The following is a 22,811-nucleotide window of genomic DNA, read 5'->3' on the forward strand; positions in this document are numbered from 1 at the left end:
GTATGTTAAATTGACTTTTGGGAGCTGCCCTTTAAGAAAGATCTTGACAAACTGGCGTTGTTTGGGGAATATTGCCCAGACTGAGCCAAAGACTCAGTGCAATGAGTCTATAAGCAATGGCCTTCTATAAGCAATGGCCAAAGGAATTGCAGTTAGTCAGAAGAGAAGGCCTGTCGGGGCCACAGGGCTATGCAATGCCAGCAGTTCTTAGCTTGTGTTCCAGGGAGTGAGACATTCTGTGGGGCAGAAGCAGAATAAAACCTGAAAAGTGGAAGCTCCAAGGAGGCGGATGCTAGGTCAAGCTATGGAACTGCATCTACCAACTAGAACTTTCTCCCAGCAGAACTATGTGCAGGAAGTAATAAACTCACTATCACTGGAGGTGGTAAAGGGATGTTGGGTACCAGCAACTGAGGCTGCTGTTGAATTTCTGACCACATACCTGCTGTTGTCCAGCCATACCCTTCTTGCTGTTACCCTCCAACTTTGGTGAGCCTGGCTGACCACAGGCACTCTCTTTGTTGCTGCTGCTGCTCATCAACAACTTCTTAAGCTCCATATTTTCTTCCCTGGGTTGGAGGCAAACAGAGAAGTCACAATAGCAGCACTAGGTCAAAGAGTCAATAGGGCTTTCTGACTTACTATTACATGAGTTGCAGAGGTGTCCTGGGAAGCACACCAAGACCCTGAAACATACTTAAAGGAGAACCCTGAGGGGCATCAATAAGCCACATTGCTAGCAGTCTGATCCTCAGGGTTTCCCTAATTCTGGCATGGCTGTATACATGATATCTTCAGAATGCATGTAAACACTGCATATTGTGGGTCATATTCTAGTAAGAAAGCTCCACCTTCTCCAGTTATTACCATATGTCTTGGGGAGAGCAGGAGAAAGCCTGATCGGTCCTGAGCACCTCATCAACATGTGCTAATATCCTGTGTTAACGCAGAAAGAGCAGGATGTAGGACTCAGAGCCTTTGGTGGGAATGGTATTTAGCCATCACCTATTAATATTTCTTCATCTTCACTGGATTTATTTTTAAAGTTATCTTCTATTTAGTATAGGTAATGCTGCTTTCCATTTTTGCGATACTGGGGATTGATCCCAGGACCTTGCACATGCTAGGCAAGTGCTTTACCACTTGAGCTACATTACTTGTGTTTTTAATTTTTATTTTGAAACAAGGTCTTGTTAAGTTGCTGAGGCTGGCCTAGAACCTATGATTCTCCTGCTTCAATTTCCTGAGAGGCTGAGGTTTCAGCACTGGCCAACATTGTTCAGCTTGTACTTTTGCCTTCTAACACATGAGTCACTCCTCCAGCCTGGGTTTTTGGATTCATGGATGGAGTCAGCATGGCAATAACTTGTTCAATCCAAAAGTTAATAAAGATGAGCTCATTCAAAATGGCACAACATCTAGTTATCACAGCCTGGTCCCAATAAGAAGTTATTACTTCCTATTGATTGTAATAAAGGGATGGTCGGTAGGGGGGAGACAGTGACAAGTCTTGGCTTGCTGACCCAGACTTCCCCTGCATGTACTCAGCCCAGCTGGTACTCAATGGGATTCAGCACTCATGTTACCCAGGACCATAGTGTTGGCAAGAATTGTGGCCACACTAGTGAATGCACAAGGAGACCCAGGTTCTTACTGTGAGACCTAAAGCAAGTCCCTTGCCTCTCTCTGGGCCTCAGTCTTTCCTCACAAAATGACGGGTTTGGCCTACATGATTGCAAAGAGCTTTTCTGAGCTCTTACAGTCAAGGACAATGTTTCCCTGGGTGTGATCCTGGGCCCACTTTACATCATGGTCACAGAGAGCCTCGGTGAAATGAAGACTCCTATGTCTTACCTAAGACTGGCCAGCTCTGTCTTGCAGAGGAGGGAGGGGTTGGAGTATAAATTAGTAATGCCCCTGGCCCTCAGTTCAGATTAGATCTGATGTTCTCAGGAAAACTGAGTGGTGCAGGATGGCAACCAGCAGGGGGCAGCAAAGTCCTGAGCCCTCCCCCACAAAGCATGCTAGACAACCAACAGGCTGAGGAGACAAGTTCCCAAGGCAGAAGGACAATTTGTATCAACATTCTGCATTTCTCAAGGTACTCTATACATAGACACTTCCCAAAGTATGAGAAGAGCCAGACAGAAATACCAAAGGAGCCAAGAGATTGGGCTTCTGAACAGGCCTCCAGAGTCCTGAGTTCTCATCCCAGAAACCAGTGCTATGCCCCACCCCTTACTCCTCACTCCTTCTCTAGGGGTCTGGACTTACCTCAGCCTCTCAGCAGCCTGATCCCGCTGTTCCAGGCCCTTGTCCAGCTTGGCTTTCAGGGCTTCATTCTCCTTCCGAAGCTGTTCACATAGGGTCTGTGGGGCAGACAGGTGGGCAAGGCCAGGTAAGGAGAGGGTACATCCCAAATGCAGGTTCATACCGGAAAACAGGGGAGTGGCTCCTGCTGCCTAGGTACCAGCACCTCATCCTCTTTGGCCTCACCCAAACACTTCCATGCCAGCTGGCCCCTTCAGGGTCCTCCACGCATCCGCTCCCTTAGGAGCAGGCTATGAGGACCCCTGACCAAGAATCAGTCACAGGCTTCCCGGTCCTCTCGCCCATTCCCCATCAGAGCGCTCTACCCCCTCTTCCTTCACTGTTCCTACTGCCCACCAGCTAGGAGACACACAGTGGTCAAGCCTTACGCCGTGGCTCACGCTTCACTTCTGAGATTTGTCCCCTCCTCTACAACTGCTCCTCCTCTGCCTCTCTTTAGGGTTGCTATGAGGGATGAGTAAGACCGAGTGTAAGTGTCCTGGGAATGGACTGTCACCTGATGACAGGGGAGGACTTGTGTTGGGAGCCAGGCAAGGTGGTGAGTGGCCAGGCCCAGGGCCTTCCAGGTGAGTGGGGAGGGGCAGGTGCCCCCAGCAGTGCTCAAACAGTGTCAGATGGAGATGCTGAATCTTTCAACAAATATTCACTGAGCACCTACTGCATGCCAGCTATGTGGCTAAGTGCTTGTCTATGCAGTACCTCGTGAGTGCCTCACAACTTTGCCAGAGCGAGGTAATTCACCTCTATGTTACAGAGAGAAACTGTCTGCTATGAAGAATCACCACTGGAGCCGGGCACTGTAGTGCACACCTGTAATCCCAGTAATTTGGGAGGCTGAGGCAGGAGGATTACAAGTTCGAAGCCAGCCTCAGAAACTTAGTGAGGCCCTAAACAACTCAGTGAGACCCTGCTTCAAAATAAAAAATAAAAAGAGGTGGAGATGTGGATCAATGATAGAGTGCCCCTGAACTCAATTCCCAGTAGCAAATAAGCAAGTAAGTAAATAAATAAACAAATCACCAATGGAAGCTAGGTACTGTGGCACAAGTCTATGATCCCAGCTAGTTGGGAGGTGGAGGCAGGAGAATGGAAGTTTTGAAATTCAGCTAGACCCTTAAGTAACTTAGCGAGATCCTGTCTCAAAATAAAATACAAAGGACAGGGGATGTAGCTCAGTGGTATTGCCTCTGGGGTTCAATCAAAGAGAAAAAAAAAATCACTACTGCAGTTACACTCCATCTGGCACACCCTAACCTGGCATCTCTTTCCTCAGTGCTGAAAAAGCAGAGAAGGGAGAGGCAGAGCCCAAGGAGAGAGCCTGGGATTTGGCTGGGCAGGGACCTTGGTTCTCTAGCCATTTTCCAACTGCTCCCTTCCATTCCCAGGCTGGGGACAGTGGTGCAATACTTTCCCCACAGCAAGGGTTAACAAGGATGCTTCGTATTCTCTAATGGTGCACCCTTGGGGCCTGGGACTCTAAGGAACTATGTGGAGCAGAAACAACCCCTGCCACCCAGAACAGGAGGGAAAACTCATATCTGGGGAGATTCCAGAGTTGTCCGCTTCCTTTCTGACTAATGCAGGAGAGTCCTGGAAGGTCTGAATGGAGAAGAAAGCCTTGCCCTGGAGGGTGGCTGAACAATGTGGGTGCAGAGGAAACAGAAAACAGTTGTTACTGGCTTTCCCAACGCCTCAGCAGAGAATTCTGTGCCATATCTGGCCTTGAATGTTGAATGAACCAAGAAACAAATCAAAGGCTACATTAGGAGGAACCAAATTAATCTATCTCTGCCCACAGGCTACGTAAATACAAGGGATGAAATAGCCCTGGGTTGGGCCTCCAGAGAGCAGAATTATCTTGCTCCTGATCACTAAGGAAAGGCCAGAAAGAGGCCTTACCTTCTGCCCTGTCCCTCCAGGATAGAGGTTGTTACTTTAGAGTCTCTGGTAAATGTCCTGGGCACAAAATGGCCCAGGATAGGATCAGTAAAGGTCAAAAGAGGATCACTTTCCATCACAGGGGCTAAGAGAGTTCACCTGTGAGTTTTTTTTGTTGTTGTTGTTCATTTTGTTCATTCTTTCACTCACTCATTTATTTACCAAATGTGCTAAGTATCAAGTACTGGGATACAATGGTGAATATGATGGTTAAGGTACCTGCCCCCCACATGAAGCTCATGTTCTAGCAGAGAGAACTTGAAGAAAAAAGATAGATGAGCCGGGTGCAGTGGTGCACACCTGTAATCCCAATGGCTCTGGAGGCTAAGGCAAGAGGATCACAAGTTCAAAGCCGATCTCAGCAATGGCAAGGTGCTAAGCAACTCAGTGAGATCTTGTCTCTAAATAAAATACAAAATAGGGCTGGAGATGTGGCTTAGTGGTTGAGTGCCCCTCAGTGCCAAAAAAAAAAAAAAAAAGATAAAGATCAAACCAACTAATAAAATTATTGCAAACTATGATAACAGCTAAAAAGAAAACAAATAGGAGCCCTGATATAAAAAGATAACAGAGGTTCAGTGGGAATCCTTTTAGGAGGCCAGAATCTATTCCCATTTGAGCTGGAATGTGGATGCTCAAAGTGATCTTGGCACACATGCTGCACCAGGTTCACTTTCCAAGGCATGGCTTGGACATCTCAAAAAGCCTTGGTGGCACTGGAAAGAGCTCCCCTCCCTCGGTCTGGCCTTGTATGTCCTGTGCAGCCCACTTCTGTTACTTCTCCAGCCTCAAGGGGGAAGGTTGTCCTGTGTGCACCTCAGTCCCCTATTCCTCTCCTCATGCCACATCCCCAGTCTGGACATTCCTACTGTTGTCAACCCAAGGGCTGCCCACAGTCACATAAGGTGGACTTCCCCTTCTCCCATCAATTGGGCACTTGAATGTCTGTTGACAGGAGCAAGATCAGAGACTGGCACAGAGGGAAGTCTATGGGAGCAGAAGGGACTTTAAAACTGGTTCTGTCACCACAGTGAAAGGTGCTCATGTCCAGAGCAGGTCTAGGGGCCTCAGCTTCACTATCTTGGGAATGGTCACCATTTACAAATGGATCCTTCTCAGTCCAAACCCTCAAGGCTAAGATGACCATGATCATCCAATCCTAACAGTCACCACTTTTCTAGTATTTACATTGTACTAGGTACTTTCTGTACATTGCCTCATTTACTAGGGCAGTCCCAGGAGGGAAGTATTCCAAGCACATGTTACTGACAGGGACAGTGGCGGATGGAGAGGATGAGTGACTTGCCAAGCAATAAAAAAAGCAAGGACTGGGCTAGGGCTGTGGCTCAGTGGTAGAGCGCTTGCCTAGCATGTGTAAGGCACTGGGCTCAATTCTCAGCACTGCATATAAATAAATAGAATAAATGTCCGTTCATACACACATACACACACACACACACAAGGACCACGTAAATCCCAGCCTAGCAAGGGAATCTGATCCTTTCCCAACACAGGGAGGCTTTATTTTTGGGTGGGTGGGAGGAAGAGTATGTTGGAGATTGAACCCAGGGATGTTCTATCACTGAGCCAAATCCCCATTTTTATTTTTTATTTTGAGGCAGGGTCTCATTAAGCTGCTTAGGGCCTTGTTAAGGTGTCAAAGATGTTTTTGAACTCGTGATTCTTCTGCCTTAGCCTCCAAGTTGCTGAGATGATAGGCATGCATCACCATGCCCGTATAGGGAGGCTTTTAAGAATTCAGTCAGCAAAGTAGGTTGGGATGGTGGTTAAGAACATGAACTTTGAGCTGATCTCTGGTCCCTCCCTTCCTCCACTAGCATGTGCAGAACAAAGGCAGGACCACACCCAGCCTGCCCGATTCCCAGCCCACAGGGTATCCCCAACCATGCAATTGCATTGCCCACCTCATATTTCCTCATTTCCTTCCTCTTCTTCATATCTTCCCATAACTCCCTTACTCCACTGTACCACACAGAATAAAAAGAACCAAATCTGCTGAAACAGAGTTCCCCATGGCACCTCAGGGTCCCAGGAAGGGCTGGAAGGTGGGGAAGCATTAGGGTAGGCAGTGCACCTGGCCATCCCAAGTGGCTCCCCCTCACCTGCCTTACCTGCAGGATGGAGGTGCGCTGCTCGTTCTTGTGCACCTTGGAAGCCAGCCGGTTGAACTCCAGGGCCATGCGGCCCAGGTGGGTGAAGAGCTGGCTGTGGTCGGGCTCCTCAGCACACACACTCAGGGTGGTCTCCAGCCGCTGCAAGTGCAGCATCAGGTTGCTGTCCTCATGGGGCAGGGGACCTAGCTCCTGGTGGAGGGGGGGTGGAATACTCTTCACTTAACCTGAGTAGGCACTGTCAGCCCATTCTCCTACTGCTTCCCCATTCCTCATGACTCAGTTTCCCCCTGTGGCCCCAGCTCAGCCCGTGGAAATTCTACAGTTACACAGGTTCCCTATCTGGGGCTGACTCACAGGGCAGGCCCCAGGACTCTCAGGTCACTGGTTGGCTCAACAGCACAGGGCCACCTTCCTCCCACACTCTAAGCCTTGTAGAATGCTCTGTCCTTCTTCACAGGCTTCTGATAAGGAGGAATTAATGCACAGGAGTGGCAGTCCCAGAGAAGGGGTATCCCTCTATATACCGCTTCCTTAGCTCAGGGAGACCAGAGAGCCATGACTCATATGTGTCTTCTGGGGAATGTTCCACATAGTCATCTGCTTCTCAGAGGACTCAAGATTCAAAATAGGTGAGGACTCACAGCTTTAGACTTGTTTCAAAGAGTCCCAACCTAGTATAGTATATAAGAATGGAACAGACTGGGCCAGATAGTCTAACCCCACTCTCCTGCTGGCTCTAGAACACTCCTACCACACATTGCCTTAATCATGCCTCTTCCTCACCTTGCCCAAGGACACACAATGGTACCTTACCACTGACTGCATCGAGCAGGTCTCCGAGGCCCTACAGAGCAGGTCCCACCTGCAGTGGCATCTGGCCAGCCTTCCCACCTTTGCCTGCCTGACACCTCACACCAGGCCCCTTGGTTTTCCAGGCTTCATCAGGCAGTGTCCTTTCTGACTCTACAAGTCTTGCTTACCTTTCTCCGAGCTTGCCCTCAATCCGGCTTTCAGCAGGCCTCCCCTAGACATTTGTGGAACCACATGACATCAAAGCTACAGGGACCTCAGGGTTTGAGTTGGAAAACTGAGGCACAGGGAGAAGGAACTTGTTCAAGGCCACCCAGTGAGCCAGTGGCAGAGCCAAGAGTACAACTGAAGTTCCCTGGGAGCAACCCAGTGCTCTGCCTCGCAGACCTCCTGCTTCCTGGAATCCTGCGACAACTGCACTTTCAGCAAATGCTGATTCCATGTTAGCACAGTATTCTGATGAGAGACAATGCTGCCTCCTCAACTCTGCTGCCTGTTTCCACACAGGACCTGAGGTGGCCGATGCTGCTCTATTTGAGGCTCATGAAGGACTTAGAATCCCTTGGATTTCTCCAGTTAGCCCTCAAGCTTCCAGAGGGCAGAAGGTGGTCTTGTTTTGCATAGATGAGGTACAGTGTAGGGCCAAGGAGAAACTTCTTAAAGAGATATAGTTACTGGTCCAAGGTGAAACACTCTCTGCGATTCTGGGGGATCTCACCTCCTCAGCCAGCATCTTACAGTCCTCAGGGACAGGACAGGATAAGAGACATGAGGTCCCACAAAGCAAAGAGATCCTTTCTAACACTCAGAGCTGCCTGATGTGGTAATAAGTCTCTCATCACTGAAGGCATGCTGGATGGCTACCTGCTGGGGTCCTGAGTGGGAAATGACATATAAGAGCAGCAGGAGGGATCAGACTAACAGTGGAGGGTTTGATTATGTATTGCTGGCAATAATGATTAAAAAAGAAACAACTCCCAGTGGGAGGGGAGGGAGAAGATGGTAGGAATTCAAGGCCTCTGAAGAATTTTTCAGACTTTTATAATAGTTTTCCAATAAGTCTGTGTGTGTACATACACTACACACGCATGGTCTGTGTGTCTAAGTTGAAAGGTTAGACTCCAACACGTACCCAGGAGGGGACACTGGGAGGAGCCAGGAGCCTACACAGAGGGTAAATCACCTGCCTTAAATGGTCCTGGGCCTTCCTGACCGTTTCTTTCCCCACAGGCTAAGAGCCCACAGACCCAAGGGGCTGAGTCATAATGTGTGGCCCAGAGGCCAACAGGGCTGGCAGAGTGCCCAGGTTTTCACAACAGTCAGATGCCTGTGTGTCCTGTCAGGGAAGTCACTGGCTCAGGGATTTGCATATGAGAGCGAGAAGCACCCCCCTGTTACGGCCCCTCTGTGTCCCCAAGTGACTCCAGAGTGCCCAAGGGATCTGAGTGGTAAGCATGCCTTTCATGCAGGGACAGGTGACTGAGACAGAGAAAACAGTAGACCATGCTCAGGGGGCCTGGCCGTCCACTCACCATTGGGTTTCTGATGTGGCCGCGGCTTTCTGGTGGAGAATTCTGTTCTTCGGTGTGGACGATTTCAAATTCAGAGGAGGTGCCCTGTTGAGAAGGGAATTAGAACTTGCCCAAGAGAAGACACCCCAGCTCTCTTCTGAGACGGGCTACTGAGAGTAACAAAGGTAGAACAAAGGACAAGATCTCATCTCACATCTAGCTCAAGCAGGTGGCCTACTGTGTACAGAGGGAGCCAGCCCAGTTGAACTCATGGATGGCTACACATTGCTCCTGGGAGATCACAGGGCAGGACTCCTGATAAACACCTTACCCTCTGTGATCTGAGGGCCATACTCCTCCAGGCCCAGTTTCCTCATCCATAAAATAGCGATGTTTGACTAGCTGACCTTGAACTGCTAGCATTTCAGGGTCACATTTTTTTAAGGTCTTACACTTCTGAAACGTGTCCATGAACTTCATTATTTCTCAAAGAAAACCATGAAGTAGGTCAGAGGGTTATATCCCCTTTGGACAGATGAAGAAACTGAGGTCATACAGTTTATTGTTAATACTAGCACAGGACTGGGCCCAAGACTGCAGATCCTGCTATGGCACCAGAGCTGTCTCCTAGGTCTGGGTCTGATTGGTCTTCCAGGTTATATAAACAGAGGTATTATTGCCTCCATCAAACAAGGTCCTGTGCTGGCCTTGCCAATCCAATCCAGGAGATCTCAGAGCAGACTGATCTAAGAAAAGTGCCAAAGATGGTTCAACAAACATGGAGACTTTTTCAAATTCACCCAAATCCAAGGTGGCTAACCAATCCCATATTTTTTCACATCTCTCAGCCATTTCAAATGGAATTCACTGGTTGTTCAACCAACTGACAGGTCCATGGTCCATGTGAACCTGCACGTGGCTCTAGGATTCTCATTAAACCTGGCCTACAAAGACTATTTCAGCCTTCCCCTTTTCCTGGGATGGGGCAGGACAGTGGGAGAAACTGCCCAGCTTCCATCTGAGTCTCATAGCCACCATGACCCCAACTTTAGTCTCAGTCCTTCCCTAGAAAATCCTTTCTCCTTTACATTTTCCAGTTTGACCTAGAAAAAGGCCCTTCTCTCCCTGGACATGTTCTTTAGAATGAAGGTGCTAAACTATATGATCCCTTGGGTGCTTTCTAGTCTTAGAGTATCAAGAAAACCTTCCCACGCCAACTCTGCAAGGGATCGTTTCTGAGCCCTCCCCAAAAGTGCGAGTTCCAGGTCACGTGTGCCTGTCTTCCGCACTCTGGGCAGTCAGTGCACACTGAACTTTGAGCAACCTAGTAAATGAGAAACTTCTTGGACATACCAGGGTCTTTCTGATAGTTTTAACTATAACTTTCATTTCAAAATGGGGAAACTGACACTTCAAAAAGCTTGAGATTGACTTGCTCAACATCACCAAGCAAGTCAGAATGCAGCTCATGACTCAACCCTCTTTCTTTTTGTTCTGTTATCTGCCAGTGGTATGTTGAGGTCAGGTGACCTCCAGCCACAACTCCAAATGTAACTTACACTGGAAGGAGGTTTGGGGGCTGACGCTGATTTGTCACTGGGGCACGCAGGGGCAGCGGGAGGTGCCGGAGTATTTGTGTCCTCTCCTGGAAAAATCAAGACAGCAGGGCTGAAGAGATTGGGAAAGGGAGAGCCCCAGATACCAGCTCCTCGAGGACAACGCTAGACAGAAGAGCGCTCAGACAGAGGTCTCCACTTGAGTCAGGGAAATGGGAGGAGCCCCATTGGGCCTGAGAGCCTATGAGAACAATGAGCCCTGGAATGATGGGGACAGAGCCTGGGCAGAGAGATGCTTTAGGCAACAATGAATGGGAGGGTGGTCTGTGATCAAGGATAAATGGGGAGGATGTGGGTTTCAGAATAAAAAGGGGAGTTTACTATGAAAAGTCTAGGAAGTTTGGGGTCCAGGGAAAGGCAGAAGCACCTGGATTCCTCTCGTACCTGTGAGTTCAGTAAGGTGGTCAAAGGAGCTCAAGGAGGGACATGGTGGGTGCGGCTCGCTGTCCTTGACCAGCTCCTCTGCCTTCTGGCGAAGCCGGGATGCTTCCATCTGGGACTCTTCCAGAAGCTCCCCTGGAGAGAAACAGGGAGCAGGAGCAGAAAGGACTTACTCAGCTCTGGCAAATCTGCCTCTTCAGGCTCCAGGCCCTGGCTTTCCTCCCACCATTGCTTTGGGGGCCACGTGGGACAAACCCCATCCTGGACACCAACAGAACCAGGCGAGGGAGAGGAAGCAGGCTCAGGCTCAGGGAAGCAGGAGTGCAAGGGAGCTGGGAAACTCCTGGCCCCTGGCACTGCACTCCTGCCCCGCTCCTCTGCACCTGTAATCCCAAGGATTCAGGAGGCTGAGACAGGAGGACAGCAAGTTCAGGGACAGCCTCAGCAACTTCGTGAGACCTAGTCTCAAAATAAAAAATAAAGAAAAGGTCTGGGGATGTAGCTCAGTGGTAAAGTGCCCCTGGGTTCAATCCCAAGTATCTTAAAAAAAAAACGCAAGCCAGGGTCTCCCACCATGGTGCCCCACAGCAAGCCACAGCCTAAGCCCCAGGTCAGGGGCTGTCTGCAGGACCAAGACAATACCATCCAGCACTAGGACTCAGCTTCCTTCTCCTGCAGCTGGGGAAGGGGAAAAACCACCCCTCCTTCCCCACCTTGCTAAGCAAGAGAGAAAACATTTTAAAAATCAGGGAGCTGGGTCCCCCACCTGCAAACCCGGGATCAGAGAATATAGAGAAGGTGGCATCAAGGCAAAGGCAGAGTTTCGGGAGCATGGGGAAATGGCAAAGGCCTTGCAAGGAGCGGGAGAGATGGCTTGGGCCGGGTGCTGATGTGGGGACGATTCAGTCAGGTGGAGGTAGCAGTGTGACAGCCTGAGCAGAAGCCAGGAGGAGAGCAGTGCGTGGCCTCCAGCTACCAGCGGCCAGCAAGCTCTGCTCCCTCCTACCAGCTGGCACTGTGTGCTGGCTGCCCTGGGGCGGCCAGCTCTCCCCACCTCTCATGCCCAGGAAGACAGGCCCTCTGGCTCCAGGGCCACAGTCTGGGCCTTCCTGCTCCCTCTCCCCCATCTCATGCATCCCTCCTGGTCCCCGCTGGCACCCTGTGGAGTAGTGGGGAGCCGGGCTGGGAATTCTTCATGCATGCTATGTAAGCGCATGAAGAGGCACCTGCGGGGCAGAAGCCAATGCTGGGCAGCAGGGACAGAGGGATGATGGGCAGAGGCACAGGCCAGCTGTATACTCTCCTACTGGGCAGGGGCTGCTGGCGTCATAGCCTGTGGGAAGGCAGCTCACGGGGAGGGAGCAGGCTTTACCTAACATCTTTATCCCTTGCATTTTTTCCTTCAGCCGGGAATTCTCCTCCACTAGGCGCTCAAAAGCTGCTGATGCCTCTCCTGGAGGCACGCTGCCCCCAGGGTCGTAGATCCGGTAGGGTCCTCTCCCTTCCATGAGGGTGGCTCAGCCCTTGCCGTGGTGCCCACCTGGCTGTAAGGACAACAGCAGTATATCAAGGGGCTGGCCAGGCATTTTTTCTGGGGAAGCTCTAGTCTGTGAATGCTCCAAAAAGCAGTTCTCCCTAACTCAGAGCAGAACATAGCACTTTGGGCTGGTCTGACCACAGTACAGCAGAACAATCACCCCCTTTGATTTAGACACTCTGCTTCTATTAATATAACCAAAGAATGGCATCAGTTTCTTAACCAGCCTCACTGAACTCACTACTGGTTCATTTGAAACGGTATAACCAACTATAGGGTGCAATGTGGAATACAAGAAAGAACATGAACTTGGAGTCAAAAAACATGAACTCATGTCCTGTCCGTGATGTCCGGGAGGACAGGGATCATACCCGTTTGCCCACTGCATCCTCAGTGCCCAGCACAAAGTTAGCTATGAAGTGAATGCCAAATAAACACTAACCAAATGAATAAATAACCTCACCATTAACACACTGTGGGAGGGTGAGGAGTCCCTCCCCCTCTCTGAGGAAGGGAAATGAGAGTCATAAACTAAATCAGTGATCTTTAAAGTAAAAAAGAAAAATCCTGACTAATATTTGATACACTGTCACCCTCTTTCTTTGGTCTGTCCCTTCCAATTCTAATGAACAGAAGAATTTTCCACCAAACCTCTGCCGATGTATACAGAAAGTTTTCTGAATTAATCTATTTAATTCCAACTGTTGTATTTCACTTGAGATCACTTTGAGGGCGATTTCAGCATCCTGGTTCTGTGACTTAGTAGAGTCTCCTTCCTTCCTTCACTGATGACAGACTGAGCTGCTCCTTGCTGAGTCTAGGTGCTGGGGGATTATCAGTAAACCAGACAAGACTCTTCATGAGGCTACTTTCTAATGGTGGAGGCAGAGGGATGTTGGGTGATGAGCTGGGCTGAACTGGACCAGCCCCAGGGCACCGACGCCTCATCAACACGGGAGCGCTCCTAAGGCTTCCACTGGGCACCTTGGAAAGACTCCGGGTCAAGAAACCACACTCCACGATCATCACCTTGAGGCAAAGACCGCCTCAATCAGGAGTCCTCACAGGCCCTTGGGAACCCACACAGTGCCGGCTGAAAGAAGGGAGTGGGCAGGGTCAGCAACAACGCCAACTGGCCAGACCTACAGTCAGCGCTTCAGATGCATCCTCCCCTCAGCTGCACAGCAATCCTAAGATGCTTCCAAGATCACCCTCATTTTAAAAGGGAAACAATCGGCCAGATGATAAGGCCAGCCGGTGAGCACCAGATGCAAAGCCAGCTCTGCCTGCTCTCTGCACAGCAGGACCAGAATTCCCTCACCTAGACAGGGAATTCAAGTCTCTTGGGAGTGGGGCACCAGGCTACCAAGTAACCTCTGGCCGTTTCCCTGACAGATGGAGTCACTGAGATCAAATGGGAGAGGAAGAAAACCAAGGTTGTAATGAGCAGGACCTTCCCCCAGTGGGTGGAAGACAAGAACTGCAAGGGGCACCCAAGCCCTGCTGGGCCCCAAGAGGCAAAGGACAGCTGCCCACACACCAACTTAGGAGTCATTGCTCGCTGGTGGAGGCTTGTTTGTAACTGGAAAGGTCAATGCTACATGGCAGCTCAATAAAGCACAGAAGTATCCTCCAAATTAAGAGTCAATGTGGGTGAGGCACACAGCAAGGGGCTGGAAATGCTGCAGACGTGAGGGTCCTTCTCTGCTCACTGTCTCCCTATGTGCCTGGCCACCAGCACACAATATATTTAACTGCCTGCATTTGCCCATTTGTCTGGGAACTTCCAGAGGCAGGAGCAGGAAGTTTTTTTGGTATCTCTTAATTCCCACCTCCACAGGAAAGTGGTCATCACTGAAATGAAGAGTTCACAAATGGGGAAACTGAGGGCTGAAGGGGTCAGAGTGGAGCTACCTTTAGTGGCACACAGCAGCAGGTTGTTGCCCCCCCACCAATAGCTCACCATCAACACAACATGATGATCTGGGTCATTCTGACTCCATGTCTGGCTTACTCAGTTTAGAAGCTCTGTGAGAGTGGGGACTGAGTGACGTTCTGTGTCAGGACAATTTCAGAGAATGGTGTAGAGCAGGGTCTCAATATGCTCAAATTCAGAGCAGAAAGACCAAAAGGATCCTGCCCCACCTCCTGAGAGCGATATCTAAACACCCAGAGAGAGCCTTACCATGAGCCCTGACCAGAGGCCCTGTGGACCACCACACCCTTCAGGCCCTCACAGATCGCCCGGATGACACCATGACAGGGCAGGATACAGGCTCAGCACCTGAGACCCCTCCACATCTTCCAAATCATGCCACGCAAGGGAGCCAATGAAGAGGCTCAGGCCATGGGAGCAAAACGGGGTGGACAGGGCTTTCCTCCCTCCTCCAGCCTTGGTGTCAGGTACAAGCCTGGGAAAGAGATCGGGCTGCCAGGCGGGGGTGGGGTGTGTGGGAGACACTCAGGAGAAACAGTCTCCTAGGAGAAAATCCTCTGGGGATCAGAGCGGCCACCGAGGGAGGGCCTGGGCTGCTGGAGAAAAGACAAAGGGAGGGATGGGGAATTTCCAGGCCTCCTGACCTCAGAGCTAGCTGGCCAGCGGCAGTTCCAAGATGATGCTGGGCAGATGGGAACCCAGAGAGGGGAGTCATCTCAGGATGACGGAGGTGAGTGGGAATGTCCCAATCCATCCACCACCAGGAGGCACAGACTTCCTCAGAATCATTCAGTGCACAAGGGACTACAGCAGAGCAGGAGGCTGGCATGGCCAGCGTCACCCCCTTGGCCACATACCACAGAGAGCTTGGAAAAGGAACTCCAAGGGGCCTGTCCTGGTGACTTCTCTGCCACCCACTCTCAGCATATAGACTGTCGCTTTGTTTCCTTGTGTGCGAGAGGAGTCGAGGAGTCGTCTGGACTAGACAGAAACTGGGTGCGGTCTTAATGCTGGCTGCAGGATCGGAGGAGACCCAAGCCTTGGAAGCTGGCAGCAAGTCAAGGGAAGAGAAGGGACCAGCATGCTGGAGACAATGTGGCCTTTGAATCAGGAAGAGAGGGTCCAACCAAGGCAGGGGACAGGGAGAGGCAGAGTGAGGGGTTCAGGATGCCATATTGAACGACGTGCTCAGGTGCAAGGGCCCCGAGAGAGCCCTTCTCAGATGTTGCACCCGGGGCCTCACCCCACTAGTCCTGCTCTGTCTGCCCTGCATGTTGTGGGACACTGGACCAGTCACCCACCTTTTCTGAGCTTCAGTTGCCTCATCTGCAAAATAGAAACAATACAACCTACCGGTATAAGATCAAAATAATTAAACTATGAGCATGATTGGAGGAGAGTTTTCACTTTCTTCTTCCTGATAATTTATTTAACAAGGAACATTATTTGTTTTATAATAAAACTTCAAAAATAACAATAATGAATATATAGTATGCAGCTCAGTATTTAGCAAATAGGTGCTTAGCAGAAGGCCAGGGCACCCCCTCACCTGTGTCCAGCTGATCTAGCAGCCATGACTTCTTCCCAACCACTCCCTCTTTTAATGGAGCATCCCAGGATCTCTAGCCTCTCAGTAAGCTGGGTTGGGATTTCTACTTAACTTCTGGCAACCTGCAAATAACCTCTGACTGCTGGCCCCAGTCCAACAGACAGCAGGTCTAACACCTTAGCTAGTGAAGACATGGCTCCCAGAAACCCACGAACCACAGTGCTGCACTCATGAAAGACTGGGAGTCATCTGAGTCTCACTTCCTGCGACTGTAAAGAGCGAGATCTTGCGATTTCATTCAAGGATGACAGGAAGCACACAGCCATGAAGTCACACTGCAGACTAAAGCAAACTCTGTCCACATTCTCATCTTACGATGACCTCCAGTCCTCCCCATCAATTTTGAAGTTGGGAAAACTGTGGCCCCAGGCCCATCCATCACTGATCAGGTTAGACTTTTGGGACAGTGAAATGACTGTGTATGATACGCTAATGGTGGACACGTCGTTATACTTCTTTTTTTAAAATATTTATTTTTCAGTTTCTGGTGGACATAACATCTTTATTTTATGTTATGTGGTGCTGAGGATCAAACCCAGTGCTCCGCGCATGCCAGGCGAGCGCGTTACCGCTTGAGCCACATCCCCAGCCCATGTCGTTATACTTCTGTTCAAACCCAGAGAATGTGCAACACTAACAGTGAACCCAAGTGCAAATGACAGGGCACTGGATGATGATGATGTGTCCACACAGAAGTCTGCAGCACTAATAAACACACCACTCTGCAGGGGGTGCTGATAATAGGGAGGCTGTGCATGTTGGAGGCAGGAAATCTATGTGCCTGCCTCTTAGTAATGCTGTGAAACTAAAACTGCTCCAAAAATATGAAGTCTTAAAAAACAAAACAAAACAGGTAACTGTCAGCTCTCCCACCAGAAGCGACCCAGCCCTGTTCTGGACAGTGTGCACTCAGGGAGCCCACTCCAGCACCCTCCCCAGTAGGGAGACTAGGGCTTCACACCGGAGTCTTGGCAATCAGGCAGTGATCAAGGGGCTGCCAGAATACAGTCCAATTAATATGGGAACTGGATCTAGTGAAGGTACACTAGGGTAAACACCTTCCCCTCCGGGCCTTCAATTCCTACAGGGAGGAGAATATGACAACAGCAATAACACAACACAGTTGGGCTGCACAATCTAAGGTCCCTTCTAGTTCCAACAGTTCAGAATTCTCAACTCACCATCACCACTTTCTGTGACCCTCTTTCCTTAAGGCCATGATCCTCAGTCTCATCCCAAGGCCAAGGAGGATTTCCCAGACACCAATCCTCCAGTGAAAGTGTGCAGGGTGCTGCTGCCTGCCCAAGAGCAGTCCAAGACCCTGGGCTGATGGAGGTCCACAGCCCTTCACCAGGTCTACCCTCCTCCCTGACATGCACCAGGCCTCCAGGAAAGCCCAAGGACTCTGTGTCCCTCAGAAGCAGCACATATCTGTCCTATGTCCTTCCTCTCCCCTCCCTTCGGCTAAGCCACTGCAGAGGGACCTCTGTTGCATCTAACCCAGGCCACAGCACTCCTGCAAACACCCAAGCAGCCTGGACCATCCACTGGCTAAAAACACTGCAAAAGCAGCCTTGGGACAGCTAACTAAAGCTAAGGGGGAAGGTGACAGCTTGTTAGATACCACCATCATTATGCACACTGCCTCATTTTCTTCTTACCACCCAGAGAGGAAAGTTGTGTCCCTGCTTTTAACCCCTTTGTCTAGAGGACATCATCTCTATTTTTCAGATAAGGAAGTAGACTCAGAGAGGTTAAGTTATCTGCCTAAGGACACAAGGCTGGTTAGTGGTAGAACAAGTAATCTAGCCTTGCTCTGTGACCCTTCAACACTGGATCCCTTTCACTGTCCTGCTGCCAGGGAGGCTGGAGTTTGAAGTTCTGGGTGGGTTTCCTGATGCTCCAGAACAAGCCCAGCTTTCCTGTCCCTGCCTTTACGCTTTGCATACAGTGAGGCCCAGTCTGCTCAGGGTCACCTGAAGTTTCCAGGCTGGGCATCTCAGGCTGGAAACAGGCTCAGGAGAAATTCAGTCCTATGCTCGTCGGGCCCACAGAGGAGCCACAGCACTCTGACTGGCCATCTTTAGCCAGCCGGACCTCCACAACGAATTCCCCAGGCAACTTCTGGGCAGCCAACACAGGCCGCAGTCAGGGTGCCCCCAGTTAGGCTTCCACTGGCCTGTGTTCTACCCTCGGGCTCCCCTGAAATACAGAACAAAATGCTCCCCTTTTTACTCAGCTATGGAGAGGTTGAGAACCTCAAGTGTGTTCTTGTAGACCTGTTCCTTGCACTGTTCCCAAAGACACTAGCTTCCACAACACTCCCCAAACCCCACCCACAAGTCCATACCCCCCCATCTACAAACTCACCCTGGAATTCAACACAGCACTCCAGGTGGGGGCTGCCTGGCCAGACACAGACAGATTTTCATCTCTACCCTTTTAGGAATTATATTCCTACTGATACAGCCTTGGTGTACACTTGCTTTTTGTATAGATAGGTTGCCTCCAGTAAAAAGTGTCTGCTACAGTTTGGATATAGAAGGTCTTCCAAAGGCCCACGTCTTAAAGGCTTGGTCTCCAAGGCAGCACTACTGGAAATGGTAGACCTACGGGGAGGTACTTAGGTCAATGGGGACATGCCATCAAAGGGGATTATGGGATCCCAGGATATTCCTTTTCTTTGCTTCCGGGCCGAGGGGAACAGTTTTACTTTGCCACATGCTCCTGTGAAGATGTGCTACCTTGCCACAGGCCCAAAGCATAAGGCCAACCAATCACGGACTGGAACCTCCAAAACTGCAAATCAGAATAAACCTTTTCTCTTTATAATTTTCTCAGGCATTTCATTATTTGACAGAAGGCTGACTAACACAACGTTCTTTCTCCATGTTGTTAACAGCATGTGTGCATGGCCAACTGGCTAAGAACAAAGTACTGCTACAGAAAAGTGTGCTCAAGGAGGTTTCCCTAACCTAATGGGCCAGGACTTGACAACTGATTCAGCGATCCTCTATCAAGCCATCTAGAGATCTTTGCACACACACGGGTTGGACAAAGACGTGCACAGCCACAGGCTTTGTTACAGTAAAAAATGACCTGAATATCCATTGAGAAAGGACTAGTTAAATATACTGCAGTGCATTTACTCAATGGAATACTATATAGTCATCAAAACAATGAAGTAAACTGCTTTGCCATCACACACACACACAAATGCCTATAAAATAAAAAGCGAATTGCAGATTTACACATATAATAGGATACTATCTTTAAAAAAGCAACAACTCTATGTGTGTGTCTGGGTGTAAAATCTTATATATGCACAGAAAAAGGAAAACTAGAAGCCAAACTATGCCTATGAGACAGCTCCAGAGAAGGACCTGGCTTAGGAGCTGAAAGTTAAAAACTTTCTATTTTACCTACAATATTTTAGCTTATAATATGGAAAAACTAGTCTGGTCCTTATGCAATTAAAAAGTTAATTTTTAAATTTATCATGGGGATAGGGAAGTGGAGGAGGAGGAGGAGAGAGAGGACAACTTTCACTTCTTACCTTTTCCTTTGGGAACTGCTTGAGTTTGGTAGGATTTTCCCCCATAGAGCATTATTACTCTGTAACTTTTTAAATGAAGATTTTAAAATAATATTTAAAAAAACAATTTAAGTGGCTTGACAAGATCACAAGGACCACTGTTCTGGCACCAAATGAGGCTGCAGGGCTGCAGGTCAGGGGTGGGAACTTCTTTACCATGTGCCTGCTTTGTGCACAGTCAACCCATAGGGATGCAATAGAGAATAAAGAAGTCAAGTCTGGGGACAGGTTATCTAGCTAAGGAATTCTGTGTTTGGAGAGGCGACAACCGTAGAGGAGAGGTACATCTGGGACCTTAAAGGTTCTGGCTTTGGTAAGGGGAGCTGGCCTTGAGGACAGCGAGGCAGATGTAGAACAGGACACCTGCCCTGCTGGTGAGGCAACGGAGCCCAGAGTGCAGAACTTGACTCAATCCACATCATCCTCAAGGAACAAAGTGGAATCCAAACTGATCATCACATCACTAGTCCCAACTTGCTTCCCTGTCCCAACAGCCCCCTGAGAAGGGCTGGGAAGGCGGCCCAAGCAATACCTCCATGCCTTCCTTACCAGTACCTTCCTCTTCCCTGCTGGGATTCCCAAGAAGGCCACACCATCACCACTGGCCAGTGAGCCTGGCTTCCCTCCCAGGGGTCAGAGCCTCCCTGAGCCCAGAAGGAATCGCTTCAACAAACAGCTATGGGAAGAGAGAGCACCAAGCCTGACCTTAGGGCAGGCTGGGAGTTCCGACCATCTCCCAGTCCCCAGCATGCAAGAGCTGGCTTACTCAACCCTGTAACTCTCCACTCAAAGAAGGAAGATGTCAGGTTTTGAGAATTCCCCTTATACCAAATATGGTGGAAAGAGGATTTAACAGAACCAAGCCTGGCTCTGCTCCCTCCCTGAGTGAACTTGGGCAGACTTCACTTTCCTTCTCTCTCATGTGTAGACCAAGCAGAAATGACAGACCTGTTTGAATACCTTGAAGTGCTAACCAGTAGCTGCCATAATAGCTGTGAAAGCACTAAGATGGGAAAGGCAGGACAGGTGAGAAGTAATCAGGTTAAAGCCAAGGATTCGTGTTTCAACAACCGAGGGCTGACAATTACCTACATAAAGAGGAAAATGAATAAATATACATTTAATAATAAATAAATAAATTCCCAGGTACTTTCACATCAGGAATACCATACAGTAGTGAAAAATGAGTGGACCAGAGTTACAGATATAAACATGGACGAATCCCACAAATATATTAAACAAACAAGCAAGCTGTAGAAGAATAATGACAATATGATAGCACTTAATTTACATTTTAAGAAATATGAAGCAATTGGGTGTGGTACACAGGAGCACACCTGTAATCCCAGCAACTTGGAAGGCTGAGGCAGGAAGAGTGCAAGTTCAAAGCAAGCCTTAGCAATTTAGTGAGGCCCTAAGCAACTCAGTGAGACCCTGTCTCAAAATAAAAAACCTTAAAAAAGGCTGGGGGTGTGGATCAATGTTTAAGTGCCCCCAGGTTCAATCCACAGTACCAAATAAACGAAAAAGAAACAATATTATGTTATTTAGAAATGTACACATTCATAAAAAAAAAAACATAAAGAAATACAGGAGAATACTACTAAATTCAGAATATTTGTTTCTTCTTGGGATGGTGACCAGGGAGAAATTTTAGGTGTGTGGAAAATACATTCATCTCTTGAATGAGATGAATGGGCACCCAGTCTTTATCTGAAAGACTCAGTAGTATTTCTACAAGTCAATGTCGCTGATTACCAGGGTTCAGGGTCAGGCAAAAGTAGCACTTATGGAGGCAGAAGCAAGGGTGTGAAGGGACCAGGGCTCCCAGACCACTGCCCAAGCCAGCTGCGATGAAGGCCAAGGATGAGGGGTCCAAAGGCCTCCAAAAACAGGACGAGTGTTTTGAAGGGTGAGTGGAGACCAAATCATGGGCACCCCCATGCCTGCCCTAAATATACCAGCTCTGGCCTCTGAACAGGTCTCTTTGGTGACAGGACTGACTGCCACAGCACCCACCCCTCACTCCCCACTGGGCTGTCTCACTTACCAGCCACACAGGCCCTCCAGGACACTGACTCCTGTCTCTCAGGGAACAGCCTGAGGGTAAGGTCTTTGGGAGAGAAGTGCTCAGTCCTGCAGGGACAGCCCTGACACAAAGAGCCAGCTACTCTCCAGTCATCCGTTTCAATCAGAAGAGTGACTGTCCTGGGCTGGTCACAGGAAGAACATCAAGAACTTCCTGCAGTGGCTCTGGTGGCTGCCCAGGCTTATCTCTTAGGCAGCTCCTCTGAGGACCTCAGTACTCTGCTCATGCAGAGGCCAGGAACAGGGTGGGCAGGTACTAGACACCAGGAAGGAGGCTCAGAAAGCCCTGGCCCAAAGGTAAGAGCTTGGAACCTGCTGGAGCCAATAAGATGGTGGCCCGACCACAGGGCTGTTACAATTTTATGGCTTCCAGAGAATGTCCTGCCAGGCAGTGCCATTCCTTTTACGCAGCTAGGAATCCAAAGCCAGCAAGAGGCTGAGACCTGCCCAGGATCTCTTAGTGACACAGAAGGGCCAAAACCAGGTCTTGTGGTGGCCACCTATGCATTCTGTCAACACACCACACCACCGCCCTCCTTTCCTCAGAGTGATCAGGTGAGCCATGAAGGAAAAAGGATGTAGAAAGAAGCAACAAGTTGGACAGAGGGCCACAGAAGAAAGATGTCTGTAATAACCATCGAAGTGGGCTTGGGGTGTAGCTTAGGGGTACAGCACATGCTTAGCATGCTCCAGGCCCCAAGTTCAATCCCCATACCACAAAAAAGAAGAGAGAAAAGAAAATATTGGAAGGGGTTGCCTACAGGCAGCAGTTCCCCAACTCCAGGTGGGGTCAAGCAGGGGGACGTGGGTGCCATGGCAGGCACTCAGGCCAGATGCTCTCGGAGCCCCTCCTACAGCTGAGTTCCCACCACTCCAAAGAGGGACAGGCACTTGAGACAAAGCAAAGAATGACCATTCAGAGACAGAGTGGTACACAAGTTGGTAGAAGGCTGGAGGCAAGTGATCCAGAAGCACAGGAAACAGGACCATCCTCACCTATTGAAATCTTTCTACAGCTTCGTCATTAGCCTTGGGAACAGTAAGAGCTGCTGGTATTCACTGAGGGCTGGGCACGTGTTGGCCCTGCATGGAGTGTCTGAAACACATGGTCTCAGGAATCCATCACTCCAGAGGTGGACCTGATGTTGCACAGGGCCACAGGTGAGGAAGGGCAGGCCCAGAGTGGCAGAGGCAGCCCCACCCAGGTCTGCACCAGGGGCTCTTCAAGAGCCACTGGATCAGATGCTCTGGTGGTACAGCCCAGCAACCTGAGTTTAACAAGCCTCCCTCCCTCAAGTTCAGGAACCAGCTGCTCTAATTCCCA

At 49.6% G+C, this 22,811-nt stretch overlaps 1 protein-coding gene across 6 annotated transcripts in view; it reads right to left on the bottom strand.

The window, feature by feature from the left end:
- Tnip1 (TNFAIP3 interacting protein 1) overlaps window positions 1–22,811 on the bottom strand; it is a 50,441-nt gene that overhangs the window by 17,926 nt on the left and 9,704 nt on the right. For 4 of the 6 annotated variants that reach the window (XM_026400153.2, XM_026400152.2, XM_026400150.2 and 1 more), the window contains exons 2-8: window positions 12,095–12,266; window positions 10,726–10,857; window positions 10,285–10,370; window positions 8,747–8,830; window positions 6,402–6,593; window positions 2,275–2,369; window positions 443–569 (exon numbers count right to left, since the gene is read on the bottom strand). In XM_026400153.2, the coding sequence (XP_026255938.2) occupies window positions 443–569; window positions 2,275–2,369; window positions 6,402–6,593; window positions 8,747–8,830; window positions 10,285–10,370; window positions 10,726–10,857; window positions 12,095–12,230 (852 nt within the window). In that variant the 5' untranslated portion in view covers window positions 12,231–12,266. The remainder of the gene's footprint in view (window positions 1–442; window positions 570–2,274; window positions 2,370–6,401; window positions 6,594–8,746; window positions 8,831–10,284; window positions 10,371–10,725; window positions 10,858–12,094; window positions 12,267–22,811) is intronic. The other 2 variants (XM_026400154.2, XM_026400156.2) reach the window with 2 other exon arrangements.

Source organism: Urocitellus parryii, chromosome 1 (assembly GCF_045843805.1).
Source record: "Urocitellus parryii isolate mUroPar1 chromosome 1, mUroPar1.hap1, whole genome shotgun sequence".
Classification (NCBI taxonomy): Eukaryota; Metazoa; Chordata; class Mammalia; order Rodentia; family Sciuridae; genus Urocitellus; species Urocitellus parryii.